The 24,019-nt window shown below is 42.6% G+C and overlaps 2 protein-coding genes across 5 annotated transcripts in view; one reads left to right on the top strand and one right to left on the bottom strand.

Moving 5' to 3' along the window:
• Positions 1–4,273: 4,273 nt before the first annotated feature.
• Positions 4,274–24,019, bottom strand: part of brm (ATP-dependent helicase brm) — a 38,154-nt gene continuing 18,408 nt past the window's right edge. Inside the window, exons 1-10 of one of the 3 annotated variants that reach the window (XM_076522970.1) lie at positions 13,720–13,904; positions 9,968–12,081; positions 9,816–9,889; positions 9,386–9,641; positions 9,172–9,310; positions 8,952–9,113; positions 8,540–8,881; positions 5,884–8,451; positions 5,648–5,822; positions 4,274–5,424 (exon numbers count right to left, since the gene is read on the bottom strand). In XM_076522970.1, coding sequence (XP_076379085.1) covers positions 5,276–5,424; positions 5,648–5,822; positions 5,884–8,451; positions 8,540–8,881; positions 8,952–9,113; positions 9,172–9,310; positions 9,386–9,641; positions 9,816–9,889; positions 9,968–12,015 — 5,913 coding nt within the window. In that variant the 5' untranslated portion in view covers positions 12,016–12,081; positions 13,720–13,904 and the 3' untranslated portion in view covers positions 4,274–5,275. Of the gene's footprint in view, positions 5,425–5,647; positions 5,823–5,883; positions 8,452–8,539; positions 8,882–8,951; positions 9,114–9,171; positions 9,311–9,385; positions 9,642–9,815; positions 9,890–9,967; positions 12,082–13,719; positions 13,905–24,019 lie in introns of those variants that run through there. The other 2 variants (XM_033483812.2, XM_033483811.2) reach the window with 2 other exon arrangements.
• LOC117228127 (inositol monophosphatase 1) lies at positions 14,546–23,924 on the top strand. 2 transcript variants are annotated; one of them, XM_033483818.2, is made up of 6 exons: positions 14,546–14,658; positions 17,157–17,354; positions 18,678–18,811; positions 20,013–20,275; positions 22,464–22,721; positions 23,475–23,924. In XM_033483818.2, the coding sequence occupies exons 2-6, from the start codon at positions 17,286–17,288 to the stop codon at positions 23,594–23,596; spliced, it is 846 nt and encodes a 281-aa protein (XP_033339709.1). In that variant the 5' UTR covers positions 14,546–14,658; positions 17,157–17,285; the 3' UTR covers positions 23,597–23,924. The 2 variants fall into 2 exon arrangements, with proteins under 2 accessions (XP_033339709.1, XP_033339708.1); XM_033483817.2 differs by having other exon boundaries at positions 14,549–14,658; positions 17,089–17,354.

The following is a 24,019-nucleotide window of genomic DNA, read 5'->3' as shown; positions in this document are numbered from 1 at the left end:
AATAATTTAATTTTAATTTAATTATAATAATAATTTTTTTAATTCAATAATAATATTATATAATTTTAATATTTTTAATAAATAACAATCCTGCTTCTTGCTCTATGTTCCTTTCTATGAAGTTCCTAATTATCAGTTTTTACGTTATTTGTACACCTCTCCGCATAAGTCACTTTACCGTAATGAAAAGTGTTGATTTTTTAATGTTTATACGGAATTATTTATACTGAGATAAATATCAGTATCCTGAGATAAGAAATACAAGTAAATCTTCTCGAAAGTTAGCATCCATATTTTGAAACGTGTTAAAACGCAAACCCTTAAATATATCGACTTAAAAACAAAGTGACTTATGCCACTTTCAAAATAAACGGCTCATATATGCTTTGTAGAAAATTTGCATACCGTAATATCCGTCGATCCTTTATTCTAAATTCTAATAAAAGATAAAAATATAAAATATAATTCTCTAATAATAGATAATAATAATAATAGATAATAATAATAGTAGATAATAATAATAATAGATAATAATAATAGTAGATAATAATAATAATAGATAATAATAATAATAGATAATAATAATAATAGATAATAATAATAATAGATAATAATATAAGATAATTCTAATAATCCTGCATTCCGTTTCAATGGAATCGACGTCTACAAAATAATACAAATAACAACTTCCTTCGTACAGAGCGACAAATGTTCTCGATGTAATATGTAATCGGCTCTCGTGTCCGCAACGGAAACATACGAAAAGCGATAAAATTAACGCGGATGGTTTTAGATTAACCGTACCTTTTGCAAACCGCACCTTGTCCCATCGTCCTTTTTAAACATATTGGTCGTAATTTGCGTAAGTGCTCGTACTCGCCAACGTCTGCGGCAGCGGGTCACCGAGCCGAAGTTTTGCTCATTACTTAAGCAACGAGCACAATTTACGATTGTCCGGTTGTTTGCGATCGATTGTTCAGCAAAACCACTGGGGCTATATGGGAGATATAATCGATGCTCGACGGAAAACAAGGATGTACGGAACGGCGGCGGCGGTGGTGGTTCAAAAATTCTACGATCGTTCAAAGAAAAGGGAGGGCGAGACGATTAGTCGTTCGGGTGGCCTGCTCTCCCGGATTAATTGGAAAACCGATGCAAAGAGGGCATGCCACCCATAGTAATTGACAATTTCACACTCGACCGTGGACGGTAATTAAGCTGCCACGCGTGTAGCAAGTACGCGTCGATTCTTTCTTTTTTTTTCCGCGATCAAAGGATCTTTCGGATCCAGCCCCTTCCGGTTTTAGCTGCGTCCATTTGAACGACTCGTCCTTTTGTTTAAACCGCAGACAGCTCGGGTCGAGCTGGAAGGAGTATCGGATAATTAGATTATAAATTAAGCTCCAAGATACACGCTTATGCTAGCCAGTTACATCGTTTTTATGGGGGTTGTAAATGCATCGTCTATAAATCAACTATTTTAAATGCGAGAAACTGGTGCTGCTGGGGAAAAAATCTTGTTTACGACGTAATACTGATCGAGGAGGATTTGCGCGGAGGATAAAATAATCCGATAAGCAGATCCCATACCTGCGACGCTGCTAATACCTGAGAGGCAGCTGGGAATGAATCATTCGCGGAAGACGTCCTTATTGAACGCTTGCAGCAAGTACATATTAGTTTGTAAACAATTCAGAAAATTCGGTGGACCAAGTTTTTCGGCCGATGAAGTTTCAATTATATTTTTAATCGAATGAACAGCAGCGAAACTCCGTTCAAATTTCCGGCTGTACTAAACTTGTTACCAACAGTTAATGGATGTTCGACAGTTGCTAGATAGGGTTAAAAAATCATTTTCAATTTATTAATTGTTATTATCGAAAGCTGTCCCGGAACGTCGAAATGTCAATAGAAGTTATATATTCCATAAAAGATACGTTTTGTCATTGTTGTTCGATTTTATTGTAATTGTTTTCTTTTCTTTTTCTATTCGAATAGTAATAGTTTTATAGTAATAGTTTTCATTCGAAAAATAATCATAAAAGATATATTCTGTCATTGTTGTTCGATTTTATTGTAATTGTTTTCTTTTCTTTTTCTATTCGAATAGTAATAGTTTTATAGTAATAGTTTTCATTCGAAAAATAATCATAAAAGATATATTCTGTCATTGTTGTTCGATTTTATTGTAATTGTTTTCTTTTCTTTTTCATTCGAATATAGTAATAGTTTTATAGTAATAGTTTTCATTCGAAAAATAATCATAAAAGATACGTTCTGCCATTGTTGTTCGATTTTACTGTAATTGTTTTCTTTTCTTTTTCATTCGAATATAGTAATAGTTTTCATTCGAAAAACAATCATAAAAGATACATTCTATCATTGTTGTTCGATTTTACTGTAATTGTTTTCTTTTCTTTCTCATTCGAATATAGTAATAGTTTTATAGTAATAGTTTTCATTCGAAAAATAATCATAAAAGATACATTCTGTCATTGTTGTCCGATTTTACTGTAATTGTTTTCTTTTCTTTTTCATTCGAACCTTCCGAGATTCAAAAGTCATAGAAATCATCCTGCGGTTTTCTGAAGCACGATGAAATCCAAAAAAGGGGGAACTATGGCGTGAAATACCGGAGTACACGACGGGTTTCGTGGAAACACTAAGGATCCTCGCAGCGGGTTCACATGAGCGGAATCTTTGACGCGAGGCTGACACGTAATTTCCTCACCTTCTTCCTTCATTTTCGCCGTGTAAACCCAGGAAACGGAGTAAGTTTCGACGGAGATCTCGAGCACACCGAACCGTTCAAACTTGTTCGCTGCACCGTGGAATCGAAAGCGATTCATTCTGCTTTTCATCTTCACAATAATCTAAAGAAGAGAGGGCCGAGGCAACCGCGAACGATCAGACGATTCGCTGCTGCTCAAGAAGTCTTTTGATAACGAACCGACGCTGACGCAGAATTGCTAGAAAATCTGGAACATCGTTTTCGGAGAGTTGTAACGAAAACGAATCTTCGAAACGAATCTTCGTGTCAAAACTGTTTCTATCGATATCTTGTGCACGCTTGTTTTTTTACCAAATTAATTCAATGACCAGCAGACCGCGGATTTTATGCATTTTTTCGTAAAAGCAAAACGGCGATGACGTTAGAAGAATTCGAAAATATCGAAACACATTTTTATCCGACTTGTCAACTTGGACAATTCTTATTTTCAATAAAAATCCACGCTCTAGGAATCGTTATAAGAAAAGTTGAAACGTCGAACGAGGTAAATCTTGAAAAATAATTTTAAATTGAAATTCTTTTAAAAAACTGTTTTTAGACCACTTTAGCGAAGACAGCGTCGAATTAAGATTGTGCAAGACGCGTCTTTTTGTTCCGTTGGTGTAAATAGCTTTAAAACTGTAGCACCACATTGTTTGAAGATGATGCAAAATCGGGACAGTTCGTATCTTTCTCCGACACCCCGTACATCCCGGAGACAAATATTACGCTAACAGGATGGCATTGATACAGATGACATTTGGATGCATCTCTGATAAGATTTCATTTGCATATCTATTCACCGTCTGCGTAACGCGCGCGTGTAATATACGCGGGCTGCTATCTGCTAATGAATGTGACGAAGATTGAAGAGTGTTTCGTTAATTACGTGCACACCGGGATGTAACGCTCGCTGCCTGGATGGAATTGAATTCGCATTATCTGGTGCACTTCTTCAAGGACGCGCTGCTCTGTTTAGATATTTCCGTTGTCACGTTCGCAAGAATCGAGAAATATTTGCTATCGACAAACAACGAAGTGAAGGAAAGTAAAAATTAGAAGAATGCAGTGAATTGAGAATTAATAATAATAATAATAATAATAATAATATTTTTAATAGCAATAAAATTGTACAGAGTTGCGTGGACTATAAAATATCGTTAAACGTAATTACGACTATTTTCTAAAAAAATAGAAATGCACTGAAAAAATATCTTCTTAAGACTAAAAGAAGGAAAAACGCCCTCTCCGAGACTGCCACTGAATTTATAATACTTAAAGAAGAAGAGGGCATTGACTGAAATCGCTCGATATTTGTATCTAGATAGAAACGTCAAACAGTAATGGTCTAAAATAAAAATACGTGGAGTTATCTGTGTGATAGGCAAACATAGACAGTTAAATTTCGAGTAGCAGAAGTACGAAGAGTAACAGGCCATGCTTCGCTTACCAGTATTCGTTTGCTTAAGTAACGCTTAGAATAATAAGAATGTGGTACACAAATCAAGGTTTTTCAGATTTATTCACTTATACGTATATATATATATATATAAGATCAAGTTACAATACAGTGTAAATGAAATAATCGGATCTCACGTGACTTTTCTGCTGCGCGTTACTGAACAATGTTGGACGAAAATGTTACGAAAAAGAGACGAGTCCCCCGGCCGATATAGAGGATCCTATACACGCGAAGGAACCATCCGAACGATACTCGAAACTCACGGAGAACACGATCGATGCAAATCCCTAATCTGAATAATCAACGTTTCTCACGTGCACGTCTCTCTGATTCTTCATCAATTAAAATTGTTAGCAGGCGAAAGCGAGTAACGAGGCGGATCGAATTATAGAAATCATTTTGTCGTGAATGTAATATAAGCTTTAAGATAATTAAAAAATATGATCGATCGAAGAGAGAGAGAGTTGCTCTCACCGAAATTATAGTCCTCGTTAATCACCCTCGAACGCTCGAACTAAAAACGCGATCTGAATGAAAGGAAGTTCGCTCGAATCATTAATATACCACAGCTACGTTTGTCGCGGTGCGTGCCCGCTAATTAAAAATTAAAATAAAATTACGTAATGTGTTCATTTCTCATATAATCGTTAACGCTACATCTTACTGTACACGCCGTACAAGTTCTGCACGTACACTTGCGTCAAATAAAAGAAAAGAATAGACGAGAAAGAGAAAATAGAGGAAACGAAGTGATGCGATCCGTCGCCCTATTACAATTCGTATCAAATCTACAGAACTTGGTATTCAACGTACGACTCCGAAGATAGTTCGCTGTTGTCAGAGGACCACGCCGACATACAACTTGACCGACAATAGTATTTCCATACTATAATTCATAGTGCAACGTTCCCGCGGAATTTCATATAGCTCAACTATATCATAACAATTGTGCACATCGGATAATAGTTAGACTTCGAGATAGCTGATTAAAGGTGCCTTACCTATTCTCTCCTTGTATCCCTATCAAATCACATACGAGTCTCTTAGTTATCGTCGGCGTCGTCGTCGTCGTCGGAAATATACTTCTTTGTGACTCTTTTTCTGCGCCCTCCGCGACCCTCGCCCTTCCTCCCTTTTAATTTTATCTTCATTCGCACGCTGGAGTCGGCGTCCGATCCATCTTCACCGTCACCTTGAAACAAAAGCGATTCGCGTTACATACTTACGACATTACGAACATTTTCAAATAATGCGAAGAAGGTCGTAAATGTTTTTCCAAATAACATCGTATATAACTTCGTAACATTGAATTAAAGTACATGATACTATTTAGAACAAAATATGTGACTTTCAAATGAAAACAACTGCAAATTGCTGATATACTCTGAACAAATTGCAGTGGCAACGCAAGTCACCTTTATCGTCAATGTCGGAAGTATTACCCTCCTCTTCGATCCGTTGTCGAGCATTAGTAAAAACTGACTGCAGTACGATAGAATCTTCGTGTATCAAAGAGGCCTCCTCGTTATAGATCTGCGCATTCTTGCAGAGCTGCATGAAGTCCTTCTCGAGGTCGTCGAAGTCGTTGTACTGTGAACAAAGATTAATTTTTATACGAACAATCTTACGCCGTCGCGAATCTCAAGCTTACCTTTCCCTCTTCGATCTTTTGCAGTAATTTATTGATGGTCAGTGGTTTCTTAATGATCTCGTAGTAGTCTGGCAATTCTCTTCTGGAAGGTAGCTTCATAAATGGCTCGCTGAGTAACCTGCCATCTGTGCTGTCCGTGTAATTAATTACCGTCATGATCAGCCTTTTCATTGCTCGTTTGATCTTCGGGTCGATGGAGGTCCCGGCCCCCCTTCGTTTCTTTGGCATAGGCTCGTCGTCTTCCTCGCTCTTTTTCTTTCTCTTCCGAGTCTTTTTCTTCTTCTTATCATCCTCTTCTTCTTCCTCGTAGTCCGCGCCATCGTCGTCGATTGCCTTCAACCATTCCTTCTCCGTCAAACTGTCAGAATAATCGACCTCCTTCCTCTGCCTGGATCCCCGACCAAGGAAACCAGGCTCGTCCTCTTCATAGGTCCATCTCTCGACCTCATCATCGTCTTTCACCAACCAGTCTGGCAACTCTTTCTCCTCCAACAACCGAGCCTTCCTACTGTGCCCGAACTTCGCTTCTTCTCTCCTCCGTTCCAAGTCCAACTTCTGGAATATCTCGAACTCGCCCTCTGTACGAGCGATCATCTGATTCACCGTCTCATCGTCCGGCACCTCGTTCTCTTCTTCGTCTTCGGCATCGTCCTGATGCAGAATACTCTGCAAGAACTGCTGCCGCTCGGACCCGGTGGACTTTTGGTCAAACATACCCGCCTGGATGACCTTCTCGTCCATGTTCAGCTTGTATCTGGCCGCGGCCAAGATTCTCTCTTCGACGGAGTTCACTGTCATCAGCCGAAGCACACGGACTTCGTTCTTTTGGCCGATCCTATGAGCTCTGTCTTGAGCCTGAAGGTCCTGATGAGGATTCCAGTCGGAATCGAAGATGATAACGGTGTCGGCGGCCTGGAGGTTCAATCCTAAGCCACCGGCGCGGGTAGATAGCAGGAATAGGAAGTATTCGGAACCGGGGTCGTTGAATTTCTTCAATAAATCGCCTCTGTCTTCGGCCTTCGTTGTTCCGTCCAGTCGCAGGTACATGAATCCCCGCCAGTTCAGGTAGTCCTCCATGATTGTCATTAACTGGGTCATTTGACAGAACAGCAGCACTCTGTGGTTGGTGGCTTTCAGCTTGGGAAGGATACGGTCCAGCAATTCAAACTTGCCGGACGCTCGGTACAAATCCGGTCCGGTGATTACTCCGGAGCCCTGGGTGCCTACGTGTTCGCAGTATTTCTCCTCGATCGCTTGGAACATGAACGGATGATTGCACAGTTTTCTCAGTTGTACGATGGTGTTCATTAAAGCCTTGGCACCACCCTTGCCCTGCTTGCCCTTCTCCGAACCATCGGTCAATAGCACACCCTTGCTCTGCATGTGTTTGTACAGCACCTTCTGCAGTCCAGACATGTCGCACTTGATAATGTACTCGACCTTGTCTGGTAGCTGGGACTCGACTTCCTTCTTCAGACGTCTCAGCAAGAAGGGCCGCAACACTTTGTGCAAACGACGGATGATGAGGATCGTTTCTTCTTCGTTCAGTTCGACTTTTTCACCGGTGGTGGCGAAAGGAGCGTTAAACCATTGTTCGAAAGTGCTGCAGGACTTGAAGATGGAAGGTAGCAAGAAATTCAGCAACGCCCACAATTCTGGCAGTTTGTTTTGCAACGGTGTTCCCGTCAGGAGGAGTCGATGAGGCGCTAAATAATGTGTATTCAAGACTTGCGTCAGCTTACAGTGGTGATTCTTCATTCTGTGACCCTCGTCGATGATCATGTACTTCCACTGCAGTTTCGCCAAGACTCCCTTGTCCTTGATAACGTATTCGTAAGTAGTGAGTAAGACGTTGAACTTCGTGGCTCTCATCTGGGACTGAATAGCTCTTCTGCCAGCTGGTGAACCCTTATACGACACCACCACGACGCTGGGAGCCCATTTTTCAAACTCAAGAACCCAATTCGATAAAGTGGACAGCGGAACGATGATAAGGAACGGTCCGTTGACCTTCTTCTTTTCCATCAAGTAGGTTACTAAAGCTATCGTCTGGATAGTCTTGCCGAGACCCATCTCATCAGCAAGGATACCATTGAGATTATTATTGAATAACGATACCAGCCACTCGAGGCCTTTAATCTGATACTCTTTCAACTTTCCATTCACCATAATGGAGGCCTGCTCGGTTACTACTTCATGAACAGTGTGAGCAATACTGTAATAGGTCTGTTCCTCGGTTTTATATTCATCGTCCTCCACTTTGGCTTTATGAATTGTTTTCTTAACTTTATCTTCTTCGGAATCACCTGCGGCCTTTTCTTTATGGTCCGATTTATCTTCGCCGTCGCCATTTTCATCATCATCGTCGTCGTCGTCGTCTTCGCTTTCCGACTCGATCGGTTCCCAACCAGGGTGAGATTCTAAGAACGCTTGAAGATGACTCATCAATGGCGCTTCTTCTCCTGTTAATGTACGGCCTGTAGATGTCTCTATCACACCCACGCGAGAGTCTTCGTTGTTGCTACCATCTTCGCCTCCCTCGCCATCTTGCAACTTCTTCTTCTTTTGCTAGATGAAAATAGCATGAATAATTAAAAGAGTGACTGATCCAGACACATTATCTCGTCAAGATCTTATTTGCGCAATTTTCAGTTACCTTTTTACGCTTCTGTTCCTCCACCTGCTTCCTCTTCTGCTCGATCTTGTGCTGCTTCACCATCTCAGTTAAATTACTGATATACTCGTCGGTCTGAGACAGCAGGAAGGCCAATCGCTTGTCTTTCTTCTGATCGATCAGTTTTCTATATCCCTCTTCGTCTTCCGCCATAAGACGTCTCATACGTTCCTTCTCGATACGTTCTTGCTCCTTTTTCTGTTCACGTTCGGCGTTCGCATGATAATTTAGTACAGCCTTGTTCAGCCTGCCCAACCTGGCCAAATTATTTCTATGGAACTCTTTAAAGTCCTTGCCATGCTGAAGCACGGAACTGAGGAATTCCTTTAAACAAAAAAAAGAAGGTTCACTTGTTACTATTATTCAAGTGGACAAAACTATTAAATAAAATTACCTGATGTTTCTGTCTACGTTTGCGTTCAGCTTCCAATTTCTGTTGTTTCTCTAGCTTCTCCGTGGCCCTAGCTTCTCGGAGACTCTGCTTCTTCGTACGTTTGTAGGCCTTTACATTCACTGCAGTCTCTAAGGTAGTGTCCTTTCTCGTACAGGCTAGAATCTGAAGATAATGTGATTAGGATCTATAGAAGACGCTATTCAAAATGTTAGATAGTTACCTCTGATCGTAACTGTCTTTGGAAATTCAACACTCTGAGCATTCGAAGTTCAATTTGAGCTTGAATGCGGAGGTCTTCTGGCATGTTGGTGGGTAAATTGCTTAGCTGTTCCATGCGTAGTGCTATTCGAGCCGCCACTCTGTTCAAGTTCAAAATGTGCAACTTAGTCTTTACTGTATTAAGGGGTGCAGGGCTATCTGATAAATTAAAATACCTGTTCTCGCGTTCCTGTAATATCAGTAACGGGTCCAATCCAGCTGGTTTGGCAACGCTTGTTACTCTATTGGTTTTAGCGCCAGTCTGAGGAGGTGGTTGTTGTTGTTGCGGGGTTTGACAACCAGGTCTTGGAGGTACCGCAGGGCCAATTACATTTGGCCCAGGAATTTGTGGTCCTGTAGTAGGGGCGGTTGCTTGAGTTGGGTCTATAGGAGGTCGTTGCACCATACCTGGAGGAGGAGGAGGGGCTCCACCTATTTATAACAATGTTAGATCAAACTCTCAGCATAGATCATTCTACCCTGTTTTTGTATTGTCATAGCTGAACATTCAGATAATTACATTGAGACTGCCCAATTATCTACTGCAGACAAAAGCGAGAATTTTCTACGTTAACAATTAAACCAACAAATTAAAAGCAAGCTAACCTTGAAGGGCGAGTGTTAGTTGAGGAGTTAACGGTTGGTTCCTTGCCAATAATCGGTACGCCATTATCTGTACTCTGCAAACAGTTCTCTATGAAATATCAGTATTCCGAAATAGTTATAAATTCATTAATACTTTCTCTGCTACGACGTACCGTAGCTGCTGCAACTGTTGCGAGCTGAAAGCTTGCTTTTCGCCAATGCTACCTTGTCGAGCCTTCAAAGCGAGCAGCTGGGAGTATCGTGGATCTTCTTGAAGTCCTCTTTCCTCCATCGAATCGATGGCTTTTTGCAATGCATTCAAATTTTCTTGACCGGGTCCAGGAGGACCTCCGGAAGGACCAATTTGACAAGGTCCTGGTGGACCACTAGGGCCGGAAGGTACTGTTGGACCAGGCCCAGTTTGGCTCATCTGATTCACAGGTGTGCCAGGTCCCATCGGTGTCGATCCGGTAGGCCCCATTGGCTGACTTTGCGAGCTAGGTCCCATTTGACCAGAGGACGGTTGACCACTTACTCCGTTTGGACCCAACTGATTGCCCGAAGCACCATGGCTCAACTGATTGGATGGACCATTGGGACCTATTTGATTTCCAGGTCCGCCTCCAGGTCCCATCTGACTTCCTCCAGGACCTCCGGGTGTCATTTGGCTTCCTGGTCCGCCAGGCCCCATTTGTCCTCCAGGACAACTGGGTCCCATTTGTGCGCTAGGCCCCATCTGTCCACCAGGTCCCATTTGTGCACTAGGACCGCTTCCAGATAGATTTCCCGGACCCATCTGACTTCCAGGTAGACTCCCCGGACCCATCTGACTTCCAGGCAGATTTCCCGGTCCCATTTGTCCAGCCGGACCGCTCCCCGGGCCCATTTGTCCACTAGGACCACTTCCCGGACCACCCATCTGGTTTCCAGGCCCACTTCCCGGACCCATTTGTCCGCCTGGTCCACTTCCAGGAGGCATTTGATTCCCTGGAGGATTTCCTGGCCCCACTTGGCTTCCACTACCTCCTCCCGATCCGATCTGTCCTCCAGGACCGTTTCCCACGCCCATTTGACTCGTGGGTCCACTGCTGGATCCCATCTGCCCGCCTGGCCCACTTCCAGGACCCATAGGTCCTCCAGGCCCGTTTCCAGGAGGCATTTGTCCTCCGGGTCCGCTCCCACCTCCCATTTGCCCAAGCCCGTTCGGCCCCAATTGTCCTCCAGGACCATTACCTGGCCCTATCTGCCCTCCAAGTCCTCCAGGTCCCATTTGATTTCCAGGACCTCCTGGCCCCATACCCAGTTGTGTCGTCGTGGCTCCCATATTCATTTGTCCCGGTCCGTTAGGGCCCATCTGCGTGGGACCATTGTGCCCCATTTGCCCTGTAGGTCCTACAGGTCCCATGGAAGAAGGACCCATTGGGGATTGACTGCTGGGCACCATCTGATTCGGACCGCCAGGACCCATTTGATTTGGGCCACCCGGTGGCATGTTATGTGTATTGGGCCCGCTGGGTGGCATCTGACCCGGACCACCGGGTCCCATGTGACTACCTGGTCCACTGGAACTCATGTGCGCAGCTCCTGGAGGCCCACTCGCGTTCATGTGACTAGGAATAGGCGGCCCGCTATTTAAATGACTTCCTGGCCCAGGAGGTCCACTGGTATTCATGTGAGTCGATCCTGGAGGTCCTCCGGAGCTCATGTGTCCCGACCCTGGGGGTCCACTGGTATTAACGTGCCCTGACCCAGGGGGGCCGTTCGTGTTCATATGACCTGGTCCTGGGGGACCGCTTGAACTCATGTGACCAGCTCCAGGAGGACCGGATGCAGAACTCATGTGACCGGGCCCAGGGGGACCACTCATGTGTCCTGCTCCTCCTGGAACCATCTGCGTATTGGGCGGTCCTCCAGGACCCATTCCACCAGGACCACTGCCAGGACCCATCTGGCCCGGTCCTTGACTCATGTGAGGACCTCCAGGTCCTCCGGGACCTCCACTTCCTTGCGACATGTGACTAGGTCCAATAGGACCCGGACCGCCCGGTCCCATCTGATTGGGCCCACCGGGCCCCATTTGGCTCGGAACTCCTGGTCCCATTTGGCCTGGCCCTCCTCCACTCATCTGTCCAGGTCCACTGGATCCCATCTGGTTCGGACCTGACTGCATCATGTGAGACGCGCCTTGGGGTCCATTAGGCCCCATCTGACCTGGCACCATGGGACCTCCTGGACCTTGCTGGGTGCTGGCATTCTGACTTGTCGGACCGCCAGGTCCTCCTTGGTTCTGTACACAAAAAAAAGATGCCGTGGAGTTATTTTATTTGTTGTAGAAAGTATAACACTATTATAACTTAAAAAAAATAATGAATTCTTTTGATACTAATTAATACTATTTTTCAAATATTAATTTAATACTATTTAATACTATTTTTTTAATATTAATTTAATACTATTTAATAATACTATTTCCGAACTTTATAGCTATATATCTCCCTCTCAGCGCTGCATTTTGAATTCAAATTGTATAAAAAATCGTTGCAAACTCGTTTAAAAATCATCTAATATATAATAGGATAGAAATACAACAAGAACATTGTTTCGCTAAAAGCATTTTGCATTCAGACAATTCCAATGAAATCTGCACTGCACAGTACTATATTTGAGCCGTTTATTTTGAAAGTGTCTCCAAATTGTTGAAATTATTAACACTATGCCGTCCGCAGATCTTAGATATGATTCTTTTATTTGACGCCGGCACAATAGCTTCGAAATTTTAGATTTAAAAAAAAATTTCGAAGATGGCGGTAATATAAATACCTAAAATTAAGATAAGTCATCCAAAAATTTTCGTACAGTTTGCTGCCTTTTAACACCCAAGAAATATAGTTCAAATGTTATTTCAGTTTTTTAAAATGGCACCAAAGTGGCACCACCGGCGTACGACAGATAGTTTTTGCATCCACAAGAGTCGGCAGAAAAGTTCCTTCGCTTGAGCTTAGATTGTGAGAAAAATGACAAAGGGTCCAAATAAATTCAGTCTTGTCGCACTTATAAAACAACGCAGCTTACGGTTGCCGATTGTCAACAATCATAAAAACGAGGTGCGAGGCTCGAATGATCGTATCGTCTCTTCCAAAAATTGTTCATTTTTGTTTACAAGCTGAAGCAAAATTGGGGAGAATTTACTGTGCTATGTGTACATTAATTGTGGCAAATGACTTCAGAAGTGTATCATAATTTTGGGACACCCATAGACAACATATGAGCCATTTATTTTGAAAGTGGTATAAGTCACTTTGTTTTTAAGTCGATATATTTAAGGGTTTATATATATAAGGGTATATATATAAGGGTTTATATTTTTTAAACATGGATGCTAACTTTCGAGAAGATTTACTTGTATTTGTTATCTCAGGATACTGATATTTTTCTCAGTATAAATAATTTCGTATAAACATTGAAAAATCACCACTTTTCATTACGGTAAAGTGACTTAAGCCACTTTCAAAATAAACGGCTCATTTACTGTTCCATAACTCTCAACACAATTCTGAACAACCTGACATCCAACTTTGTTTCTAAATTGCTCGCAATAATACCCACGATTCCCATTAGAACAAGCTAATCCGTTCGTAAAACAATATTAAAGTAATCCACGACGGAAGACCACCGATGAAAAATGCCTTCGAAAAATTCCGTTTTATGGATCGTTATCGAACCGCACAGAAAAAAAAAAGAAAACGTTTTATCACGATCAGGATGAGGATCGCGCAAACGAGGACGGCTCGATTTATTGCCATTAATCTACGCCGCGGTAAAATTGTGAAACCCGATAAACAATGACGGAACGTATCGGTGTTCCATCTCTTTTCCATAGAAAACGATGATCGCGTCAGGACGCGGTCGTCGTGTTTGAAAATACCGCAATTATCCAATTGTGACTCGGTCCAAGAAAATTCTTTGTGACGCATAATCGTACGCGTTGTGACGTGCGGCAGCCAGGCCTTCCAGGCGGGAGCCAGTTACTGGAACGCGCGAGAGCAAGGGAACGAGATTCGGAAACGGCAAGAGCGAGCAAGGAATAGAGAAGGTCTTCTCGCTCTCGCCGCTTCCCAATCTAGTTCTCTCGCTCTCGCCGCTTCCCAATCTCGTTCTCTCGCTCTCGCCGCTTCCCAATCTCGTTTTCTCGCTCTCGCCGCTTCCCAATCTAGTTCTCTCGCCGCTTCTCAATCTAGTTCTCTCGCTCTCGCCGCTTCCCAATCTAGTTCTCTCGCTCTCGCCGCTTCCCAATCTCGTTCTCTCGCTCTCGCCGCAATCTCGTTCTCTCGCTCTCGCCGCTTCCCAATCTAGTTCTCTCGCTCTCGCCGCTTCCCAATCTAGTTCTCTCGCTCTCGTCGCTTCCCAATCTCGTTCTCTCGCTCTCGCCGCTTCCCAATCTAGTTCTCTCGCCGCTTCTCAATCTAGTTCTCTCGCTCTTGCCGCTTCCCAATCTAGTTCTCTCGCTCTCGCCGCTTCCCAATCTCGTTCTCTCGCCGCTTCCCAATCTCGTCTCTCGCTCTCGCCGCTTCCCAATCTAGTTCTCTCGCTCTCGCCGCTTCCCAATCTCGTTCTCTCGCTCTCGCCGCAATCTCGTTCTCTCGCTCTCGCCGCTTCCCAACCTCGTTCTTTCGCTCTCGCTCGTTCCAAGAACTGGCTCTCGCCTGGGGAAGGTCTCTGCGTCGTGCACCGATAATGCCCAGTACTACACTTTTCATTAAACGCACCAACGCGCCGTCGTGCTGTATTACTTCGGTCGTGCAGATAAAACCGATCATCTGGCTAGCACGTGGGCCAGGTGTGACTGGGACCGCAGGCGTGCGTGGTAAAAGTGTGAAAACGTTCTCCGTTCAATGGAGGTGTTGCTTCGGGCCGGCTTCATTCAGTCTCCCGCGGAACAGAGATCAGATTATTCATAGTCTTCGTATTCATAGTTCCTGCCGAGATTAACTGATAGCATCCGAGAGACCTCGCTCTCGTACCTTATTATTCAGATGCTTAAATCATTTTCATCCGCTTCGATCGGAGATCCGTCTTCTCCTCATCGGTGCTTTGCACTCATCTACGATCGTTTCTGATGACGTCGCATAGACGTCATGGGTTTCGCATTGCGAACCCGACCGATTTTATCTCCTAACAGAAGTTACATGCAACTAACACTTCCTTCGTCGTGTTACATCGGTTCGATGGTAAACACGAATTATTTTATCGTTCGCCGATTGCGACACGTTAAGAGCGTCGGACGAAGTTGGAAATCACAATTAAAGACACGTTGAGATATCGCGATTTTATCTCCTAACAGAAGTTACATGCAACTAACAATTTCGTCGTGTTACATCGATTCGATGGTAAACACGAATTATTTTATCGTTCGCCGATTGCGGCACGTTAAGAGCGTCGGACGAAGTTGGAAATTACAATTAAAGACACGTTGAGGTATCGCGTTACGGTCATTATTGTCAGAAATCGTGACGCGCAGATCGCAGATTAGTATGCATTCTAAAATAGCAGCATTAACGAACATCGCGTTACTTCAAGTTCATTCTATTTTAACAGGATATTTACTCGCCAGATAATGTAGCGTGTCTAGATTGGATTACAACGTGGACAATGGTTAGATTGCAGACACATTTTGCATTTACGACACAATTGTGGTCGCGATGTTACAGCCGCAACAATATCGGAACGATTCGTTGAACGTTGTTGTATCACACTGTCCGACAAAATCAAACTTTTTTTTTCTGGGTTCCGATACTGTACTATGAAATTCTTGTAGAGCTTCACTCCTTGAAAAAGAATCCGAAAACCGAACTGCTCCATCACCCTCGGTTTTTTAAATAAACGAACTTTTGTAAGAACCCAAAATTTTCGACGAAAATGAGGAATTGCATGGAAAGTACAAACGTTAGAAAGTTCTAATCGGGGTGAAAGGATAGAGGAGAGTTTCCCGAATATAGTGGCATGCAATTTATTAATTGTTTTTGGTCCTGAGTAGCAATAAATTGATGTCAAAGTTTAAAAAAGTGTCGACGCGAGCAGTTTCTGCCCAATATTTTTGTATTTTTACGAAAAGTTTTTTGTTCAGCACGAAAACTCTACCCAGGATCGGATTCTGTAGACATTTCTAAAGAAGAAACGGCCCGGTAAAAGTGTCGGAACCATATACATTTCGAGTAGATCGAGAAAATGTTCGACGGCAACGTGTGCACGACGTTTTGCCGCCATGTGCTTCGCTGCTCGCTTCTCTCTGTCCGACAGGGCCGAAGCTATGGGTAATCAACACCGATGGAGGGATCCAATGGGGCACCCGCTTAGCGTGTGGGGCGTGCCATTTTTTTTAGTACTTCAATGCGCTGTCTTCTTTTACATATTTTTATGGATAATAATCACCAAACTGTGAATCATAAATTAAAAATGGAGAAATAATAAAAGAAAAATAATGAACAAAATATATTCATTTTATTCTGAATTTGTTCGAATTACAAGTATACCATGTATACAGTTATCATTTAAATTATAACGATAATAGGATCATGAATAAATCATCATTTTCAAAACGTTAAACTTCTTGAAACGTATCGTTAAACATATATTTAAATATTTATTTAATTATATATTGCGCAGAAGTCAAAATTATACTAGTGTTAGAATATACTTTCGTTACCAACTCCAAATACTCTGGTGTGATTTTTTGTGTGAAATATATATATCACAGTTTGGTGATTATTATCTACAGAAATCTGTAAAAAAAAGCCAGAATATTGAAATATTAAAAAAAATTCAAATAATATTTACGTAAAGTGGGTGTCCCATTGGATCCCTCCATCGGTGTTGATTACCCATAGCTTCGTCCCTGTCAGACAGAGAGAAGCGAGCAGCGAAAATGTCGTGTACATGTTGCCGTCGAACATTTTCTCGATCTACTCGAAATGTATATCGTTTCGACACTTTTACGGGGCCGTTTCTTCTTCAGAAATGTCTACAGAATCCGATCCTGGGTACAGTTTTCGTGCCGAACAAAAAACTTTCGGTAAAAATACAAAAATATTGCGGAGAAACTGCAATATTTTTGTATTTGAAACTTTTTATCTTCAATTTATCGAAGCGATCGAAGAAGAAGTCTTCCGTAATCGTGGATCGAGGATGAATCACACTTTTATTAAGCCCAAAGATCCCCCGGGTCCAGCGATCATAATCCCCCCTCCCTCCCCCCAGTCTTTCGTGGACGTGCAAACGCGAACCCTTTCGGTCGCAGTTTCGTCGGGGAGGTCACGTGATGGATCCATCGCGGTTACATGTAATCGCGAACTGATAATTCACCAGGGAAGTTCATTGGTAATGCCGGACTACGCGGACTTCCTAGTGGGGGTTGACAATCGCAGCATAAGAGCAGAGCCCAGCAAGTTAAGACAATAGAGCGACACAACCGTTAGTCTACTAACAACATTCGACATGATTAGCAACGAGGAACTCGACCTCTGCTACGATTTTGGTCTGAAGCTGGCCGCCGAGGCGGGAGAGGTAATTCAGCGGAACTGTTTTTTACATTAATTTACAACAGTGACGATATAAGACGTTCATTCGGATTTTTAACGAGCGTTGTGACGCAAGTAACACACGTGTTGTATAAATAGAACTCGTGAATGTACGTTTACAATCTGATTACAGTGAATTCTCCTTAATCGACGTTCGGATTGTATAGAAAAAATGGACAGTTCGGGAAGAGGAGACACGATTATTCGAGTCTCGCGGCTCGTTTTCATAGTTGTTGACAGTCGGCTGTATGCAGCAAATTCTGCCTAATTGACGCGCCCAGCTTGGAATCAACAATGCGCAATTTTGGAAGAGATTATAGTTGTCTTATAATTATAGTTGTCTTATATTATATAGTTGATTATAGTTGTTGTACCGATTGTCAACGACTATGAAAACGAGAGCCGCGAGGCTCGAACGATCGCATCTTCTCTTCCCAAATTGTCCATTTTTGTATACGATCCGAGCGTCAATTAGGGAGGATAGCGCGTCTGCTATTTCGTTTGCCGGTTAATTAAATAAATCGGGATTAGAATCGTTGCATTCCGTTACAATTTTGTGTAATAACGCGTAATAATTGTGATGATTTAGTGCTGATCAAAACCGTGAAAACATCTCACGATGCCCGATAATAATATCAAACGTAAGAACTGTTCGTTACTTAGAAAAATCGTGAAAGGAGACCGATGTACATGTTACAATGCACAGTGAAAGAATAGATAAAGTAACTGTTTCACTATGTTTACTAGCTATTAAGATCGTGGAAGATTATCGTGTTTTTGTGTACAATCCGAGTATCGACTCGGAGAGAAAATTTACCGTAATCGTAAATCAGGAAATTAGCGAACCGATCATTTTGACGATTCTCTCGAACCAAGCGTTGATCGACGTTTCCACGATAATTAATACCGTTTTGGACGAATTTGTTCGTTCATAGTCGAAAGATGTCGCAAATTAAGAAATCATTCGATCACACCGTCGTAATTAGCGGTTTCACACTTCTCGATTCCGATACAATTATCTCGTCTGATGTAAGTACCGCCGATGTTATCGTCTCTGTGTTCGCTCGTAAATCATCTCGACTAGAGTACTCGATACACTAATTGGCCCACACGCGAACTGCAGAATGTTTACTATCGCATTCGAATCTTTCATCTCGGGTACACGTGCACTTCGAGCCGCACGCGTTAGCTGACTCACGTCGAATGCGAATCCCGCGAATAGTTTTCTACGATCTCCTGCAAGCGATAGAATTATCGAGCGCGAAGAATATTTCTTTTAATGAGCATCAACTTCGGCCGCGTTTTCCAGATAATCGAGGATGCCATCCAAGGCGTCAAAAATATCGAGACCAAAGCCGGAGACTGGGACCTGGTGACGCAGTACGACAAGAAAGTGGAGGAGACTGTGATCAACAGCATCGCCAAGAAGTTCCCGAAGCATAAGTACAGAGACCCATCGATGTTATACTTAGTTCGTTATTGTTGCATTCGTTCATAGAAACGTTTAGAAAAAATTATTAACAAGGGACCGGTCGCGCGTTGCCGCGCTTAACACGTTCACCGATAAGTTTGGTTCAAAAACGAATTTACGCGTATTTCGGCACGTTCAATTTTCTTACGACTTGCAAGCGGGACGATTTAAAAAAGTTTCTCGCTTCGACGAACGTCGACTTTTCAGTTTCGGTTCCCGTGAAACTAAATATGTACAACTTCGTGTGGTTGTGGGATTTCTGGTGGTCGTGATTTGCCAGCGAACATTATTAACAAAGGACCGGTCGGACATTGCCGCCCTTAACACGTTCACCGATAAGTTTGGTTCAAAAACGAATTTGCACGTATTCCAGCACGTTCAATTTTCTTACGACTTGCAAGCGGGACGATTTAATAAAGTTTCTCGCTTCGACGAACGTCGACTTTTCAGTTTCGGTTCCCGTGAAACTAGATATGTACAACTTCGTGTGGTTGTGGGATTTCTGGTGGTCGTGATTTGCCAGCGAACGTTATTAACAAGGGACCGGTCGGACATTGCCGCGCTTAACACGTTCACCGATAAGTTTGGTTCAAAAAAATTGGTTAAAAAATAAGCTTGGTTGCATGTATTTCGGCACGTTCAATTTTCTTACGATTTGCAAGCGGGACGATTTAACACGTTCCGTGCCGAGCTTTTTTTACTCGAATCTTCACACTTTGATATTTTACTAAAACTTGATGTATTACGTGCAATTATTAATTCTGGTACACATAACAACGTAACAAAAACTTATCAACGCCCATTCTTACGGTGGAAATTGATTCTTCGGTTCTAAATTTCTTGTAAACAATTTGTTCAGTTCACTAAGTAAACATGCAAGCGTGTACCATCGATGGTACACGTGGCACGGAACGTGTTAAAAAAGTTTCTCGCTTCGACGAACGTCGACTTTTCAGTTTCGGTTCCCGTGAAACTAAATATTAGGGGGACCGGAAAGTAATGTCGTTTCTGCGCATATTTATCTGTTTGAATTTAAGGTAAACAAACGACATAACTTTCCGGCCCCCCTAATATGTACAACTTCGTGTGGTTGTGGGATTTCTGGTGGTCGTGATTCGCCAGCGAACGTGTCGATGCGGAGGGATGGGATGATCGAACGTATGCAAATTCTAGATTTATCGGCGAGGAGACAGTGTCGTCGACAAATTCACTGCCGGAGTTGACGGATGAGCCTACGTGGATTATCGATCCGATCGACGGCACCACGAACTTCGTTCACTCGTTCCCGTTCACGTGCGTATCGATCGCGTTGTCGGTCAACAAGGAATTGGAAATCGGTGTTGTTTACAATCCCGTGTTGAAGCAACTGTTCACGGCGAGGAAAGGCAGCGGAGCTTTCCTCAATGGGAAGCCTATCAAATCCTCCAAAGTCGAACGTAAGTTGACCGCGGATAATCTAATCAACCCCCGAATTTTGCAGCTTTCTTCACGTGGGCGAGACCGGAGCTGTTTGCGACATTTTCGCTAAAACGTCGGTTTTATTTTGAAAGTGGCTTAAGTCACTTTACCGTAATGAAAAGTGATGATTTTTTAATGTTTATACGGAATTATTTATACTGAGAAGAATATCAGTATTCTGAGATAACAAATACAAGTAAATCTTCTCGAAAGTTAGCATCCATATTTAAAAAATATAAACCCTTATATATATATATATATACCCTTATATATATAACCCTTATATATAAACCCTTAAATATATCGACTTAAAAACAAAGTGACTTATGCCACTTTCAAAATAAACGGTTCATATGTTGTCTATGGGTGTCCCAAAATTATGATACACTTCTGAAGTCATTTGCCACAATTAGTGCACACGTAGCACAGTAAATTCTCCCCAATTTTCCTTCAGCTTGTAAACAAAAATGAACAATTTTTGGAAGAGACGATACGATCATTCGAGCCTCGCACCTCGTTTTTATGATTGTTGACAATCGGCAACTATAAAGACGAGCCACGAGACTGAAATAATCGTTTTTACCGTAAGCTGCGTTGTTTTATAAGTGCGACAAGACTGAATTTATTTGGACCCTTCGTCATTTTTCTTACAATCTAAGCTCAAGCGAAGGAACTTTTCTGCCGACTCTTGTGGAAGAGTGCTAACGCTATGCCGTCCGGTGGCACCACGCTGGGTGCCATGCAAAAACTATCTGTCGTACGCCGGTGGTACCACTTTGGTGGCATTTTAAAAAACTGAAATAACATTTGAACTATATTTCTTGGGTGTTAAAAGGCAGCAAACTGACTATAGCATCGTGCTCGTTTAACTAAGAATTAAGTACGAAAATTCTTGGACGACTTATCTTAATTTTAGGAATTTACATTACCGTCATCTTCGAAATTTTTTTTAAATCTAAAATTTCCAAGCTATTGTCCCGGGGTCAAACAAAAGAATCATATCTAAGATCTGCGGACGGCATAGTGTTAATAATTTCAACAATTTGGAGACCCGTCGCACACATTTGACGCGACATATCACGCGTGACATGACCAGTCAAATGCGTCCCGAGCATTTGTTTCTTGGTAAAATTCCGACAACTATGCGACAATTGATCGGTAACTTCCACTGCGAGTTTTTACCCCTTTAACTTCTACACCCGGTGTCCCTTAAATAGCAAAATGACCGTATGAAAAAAGTACGAGAAGATTTGTAGACGATCGAAGAGATCACTTGCGAACAACGTAACAATTAAAACAAGAATGTTGTGAATAACGGTGTAACCACTGTCGGGACACGTGGCAGCAGATCCTTAATTCGTATTGACCTGATTAATTAACGACCTCCCGCCGGTTGGGAGGTACGGGAGTGTATATTGCGCTTCGTTGAGCTCATCTCAAAAAACGTCTATCATACTATCAATAATAAACTATATCATCCTATTTGATTAATTGAGTTGGCCATGAAGTCTCGTCCACTGCCGTACCTATGAAATAACTATATACACAGTGTCCCGATCAAACCTGAACCAACGAAATGATTTTCTGAAAGCCCCAAAATAATCGTTCAACATATCGACGTATTCGGTGTACGAATTTGGAACTTTCCATTTCAGGAGAAACGATCTCAACAGCTTTTCGGATAAACAATTGTCTCGAAGCATTTGTCGCGAAGAATTTCTGTCGAAATTCTTGTCGAAAATTCGCCCGACCATGATCGGCACGTAATTCTGAGATCTTTATTTCCTACGAAGTTTAACCGAATTGTTGTTAGACAGATTTTTGTTCAAAATCGCAGCACTCGTTGCGAAAAATTGTTCGAATCCTGTATAAAATATTCCGTAAATATATTTCATAAACTAATTTCATCGATCATATATAAAATGCGCGAAGGGTTCGCCACTCTGAACACTAGAAGAGTGAAAATACCGCGAATGTTTCTCAAATAAATTGATTTTCGTTAAAGTTGAAGCGCTTGTTTCTTACGAATCGTTATGGAAATTATCGTCGGCGGATTGAAATGCCTTAAAAAATCTTTGTACCTGGAAAGCACAAGAAGTTCGTTACTCCGAAGCTAGAAAATTCTGGATAATTTCCGTGTTCCTCAAGAAAATTGCAACTTTTCAGAATTGGAGCATTCGTTGCTCTGTCTGGAGGCATCGTACGCGACGATCGAGAGCATCAGGGACATCGTTCTGGGAAGAATGGAGGCGTTCGTCTCGGTTGCTCACGGAATACGAACAATGGGATCAGCGGCATTGACTCTTTGTTACGTGGCAATGGGCGCAGCGGAAGCCTATCACTGTGACAATCTGATGCCTTGGGACGTGGCTGCCGGCGTGCTTATCATTAGGGAGGCTGGCGGGGTGGTGATTGATACAAGCGGTGCGTGTGTCCGCTCTCGCATGTGAAAATCTAATAGCAACCGAATCGTCCGCACGCCCCCAAAACCAATTACGGAAACAGCAACTTCGAAAATTCTCGACTCGCGCGGCGATCCACGATCCGGCAATTACCTGCGGCGAAGGGTATTCAATTGAAAAGGTTACTCTAACGATTACAGGAATCATTTAATGATTACTACCATTAACTATAATAAAAACAAATGCCATTGCATATATAAAGTGTGTCAGTGGCAAAGATACTCCGGCTGCGGGGAGATGAAATCTTCGACGATCTGTTCCGAGGTGTTCGTCGAATTCCACTGATTATTACACTGCGGATTATCGTGCATTTATGGCAAAAAAAGAAACGGGTAATTGAAACACCGAATAATGAAGACGTGGAAGGATTTACGAATCTTGTTAGACTATTTTTGGCTCGTTGAAACTATTAAAAGAAGACGCCGCACGTTTATCTTGCTTCTGTTTCGTACCGTGGATACGAACAATTTTTATTTTGCATTAAAAACCGCGGTCTACCGATTATACGACAGCGATGCGACAGGGACGCCTGAGATCGCACTAAATTTGTACAACTCTGTGGGATTGCGAAATTATTAGTTCATTGCTGTAAGTTCGAAGTTCGTTCGCTGGCAGAAATTCAGACGGTAGAAACGAATGTTCAATTCGCAATTAATTGATCGGTTGCTTGTAAGTTAGTCACGAATGGTAAACGGTGTCTTTTATTCTGTCTTAGGCGGTGAATTCAATGTGTCGTTGCCGAAGGTGATCGCCGCCGGCAATCGCAACGTGGCCGTTGAACTGGTGAAGCTGATAAAAAAGGCCGACGCCGCTACTTCGCTGAAGAAACAAGCATAAGAAACAACCGTGGAATATTCTTCGCGCGTAATCCTCTTAGACTGAAGCTCATTAAGTAGACGATCCTTCTGTTCACGCCTCAAACGACCAAAGATTGACGAAGGATCCTAGTTAATAGAAGCTAAAAAAGTATCGTTTCTGCGAGAAACGAGAAGCCGCAGCGCTTGAACCAGCGTCGCTTAGGGTCCTATTAGCGTTAACTATGTTAATCTCAGTCTTCTATAGATGACAGTAGACAGTAGCATCGGTTGCATAAGCGGTGCGCGGCTGCTCAGAGACAATTGGAAACAAAGTTCCTCGGCGATAATACAATGTTTTTTGCGCTCAAGTTTTGTTCCTTGAATCGTAACCTTGCGACGCATGCATGCAATTTTTTAAGTGTTCTGCTAACGTTGACAGCGAATTGTTACGATAATTAGTCCG

This window comes from Megalopta genalis, chromosome 6 (genome assembly GCF_051020955.1).
Source record: "Megalopta genalis isolate 19385.01 chromosome 6, iyMegGena1_principal, whole genome shotgun sequence".
NCBI classification, from domain to species: domain Eukaryota; kingdom Metazoa; phylum Arthropoda; class Insecta; order Hymenoptera; family Halictidae; genus Megalopta; species Megalopta genalis.
The sequence above is the reverse complement of the archived record's forward strand: the minus strand, read 5'-3'. Positions and strand labels throughout refer to the sequence as shown.

What these genes read in the sequence shown, in the direction of transcription:
- LOC117228127 (XM_033483818.2), top strand. Translation starts at nt 17,286, where the DNA reads ATGATTAGCAACGAGGAACTCGACCTCTGCTACGATTTTGGTCTGAAG. An exon ending in TGGCCGCCGAGGCGGGAGAG is followed by an intron (nt 17,355 to 18,677) that starts GTAATTCAGCGG and finishes CGCGTTTTCCAG; the next exon opens with ATAATCGAGGATGCCATCCA. An exon ending in CAAATCCTCCAAAGTCGAAC is followed by an intron (nt 20,276 to 22,463) that starts GTAAGTTGACCG and finishes GCAACTTTTCAG; the next exon opens with AATTGGAGCATTCGTTGCTC.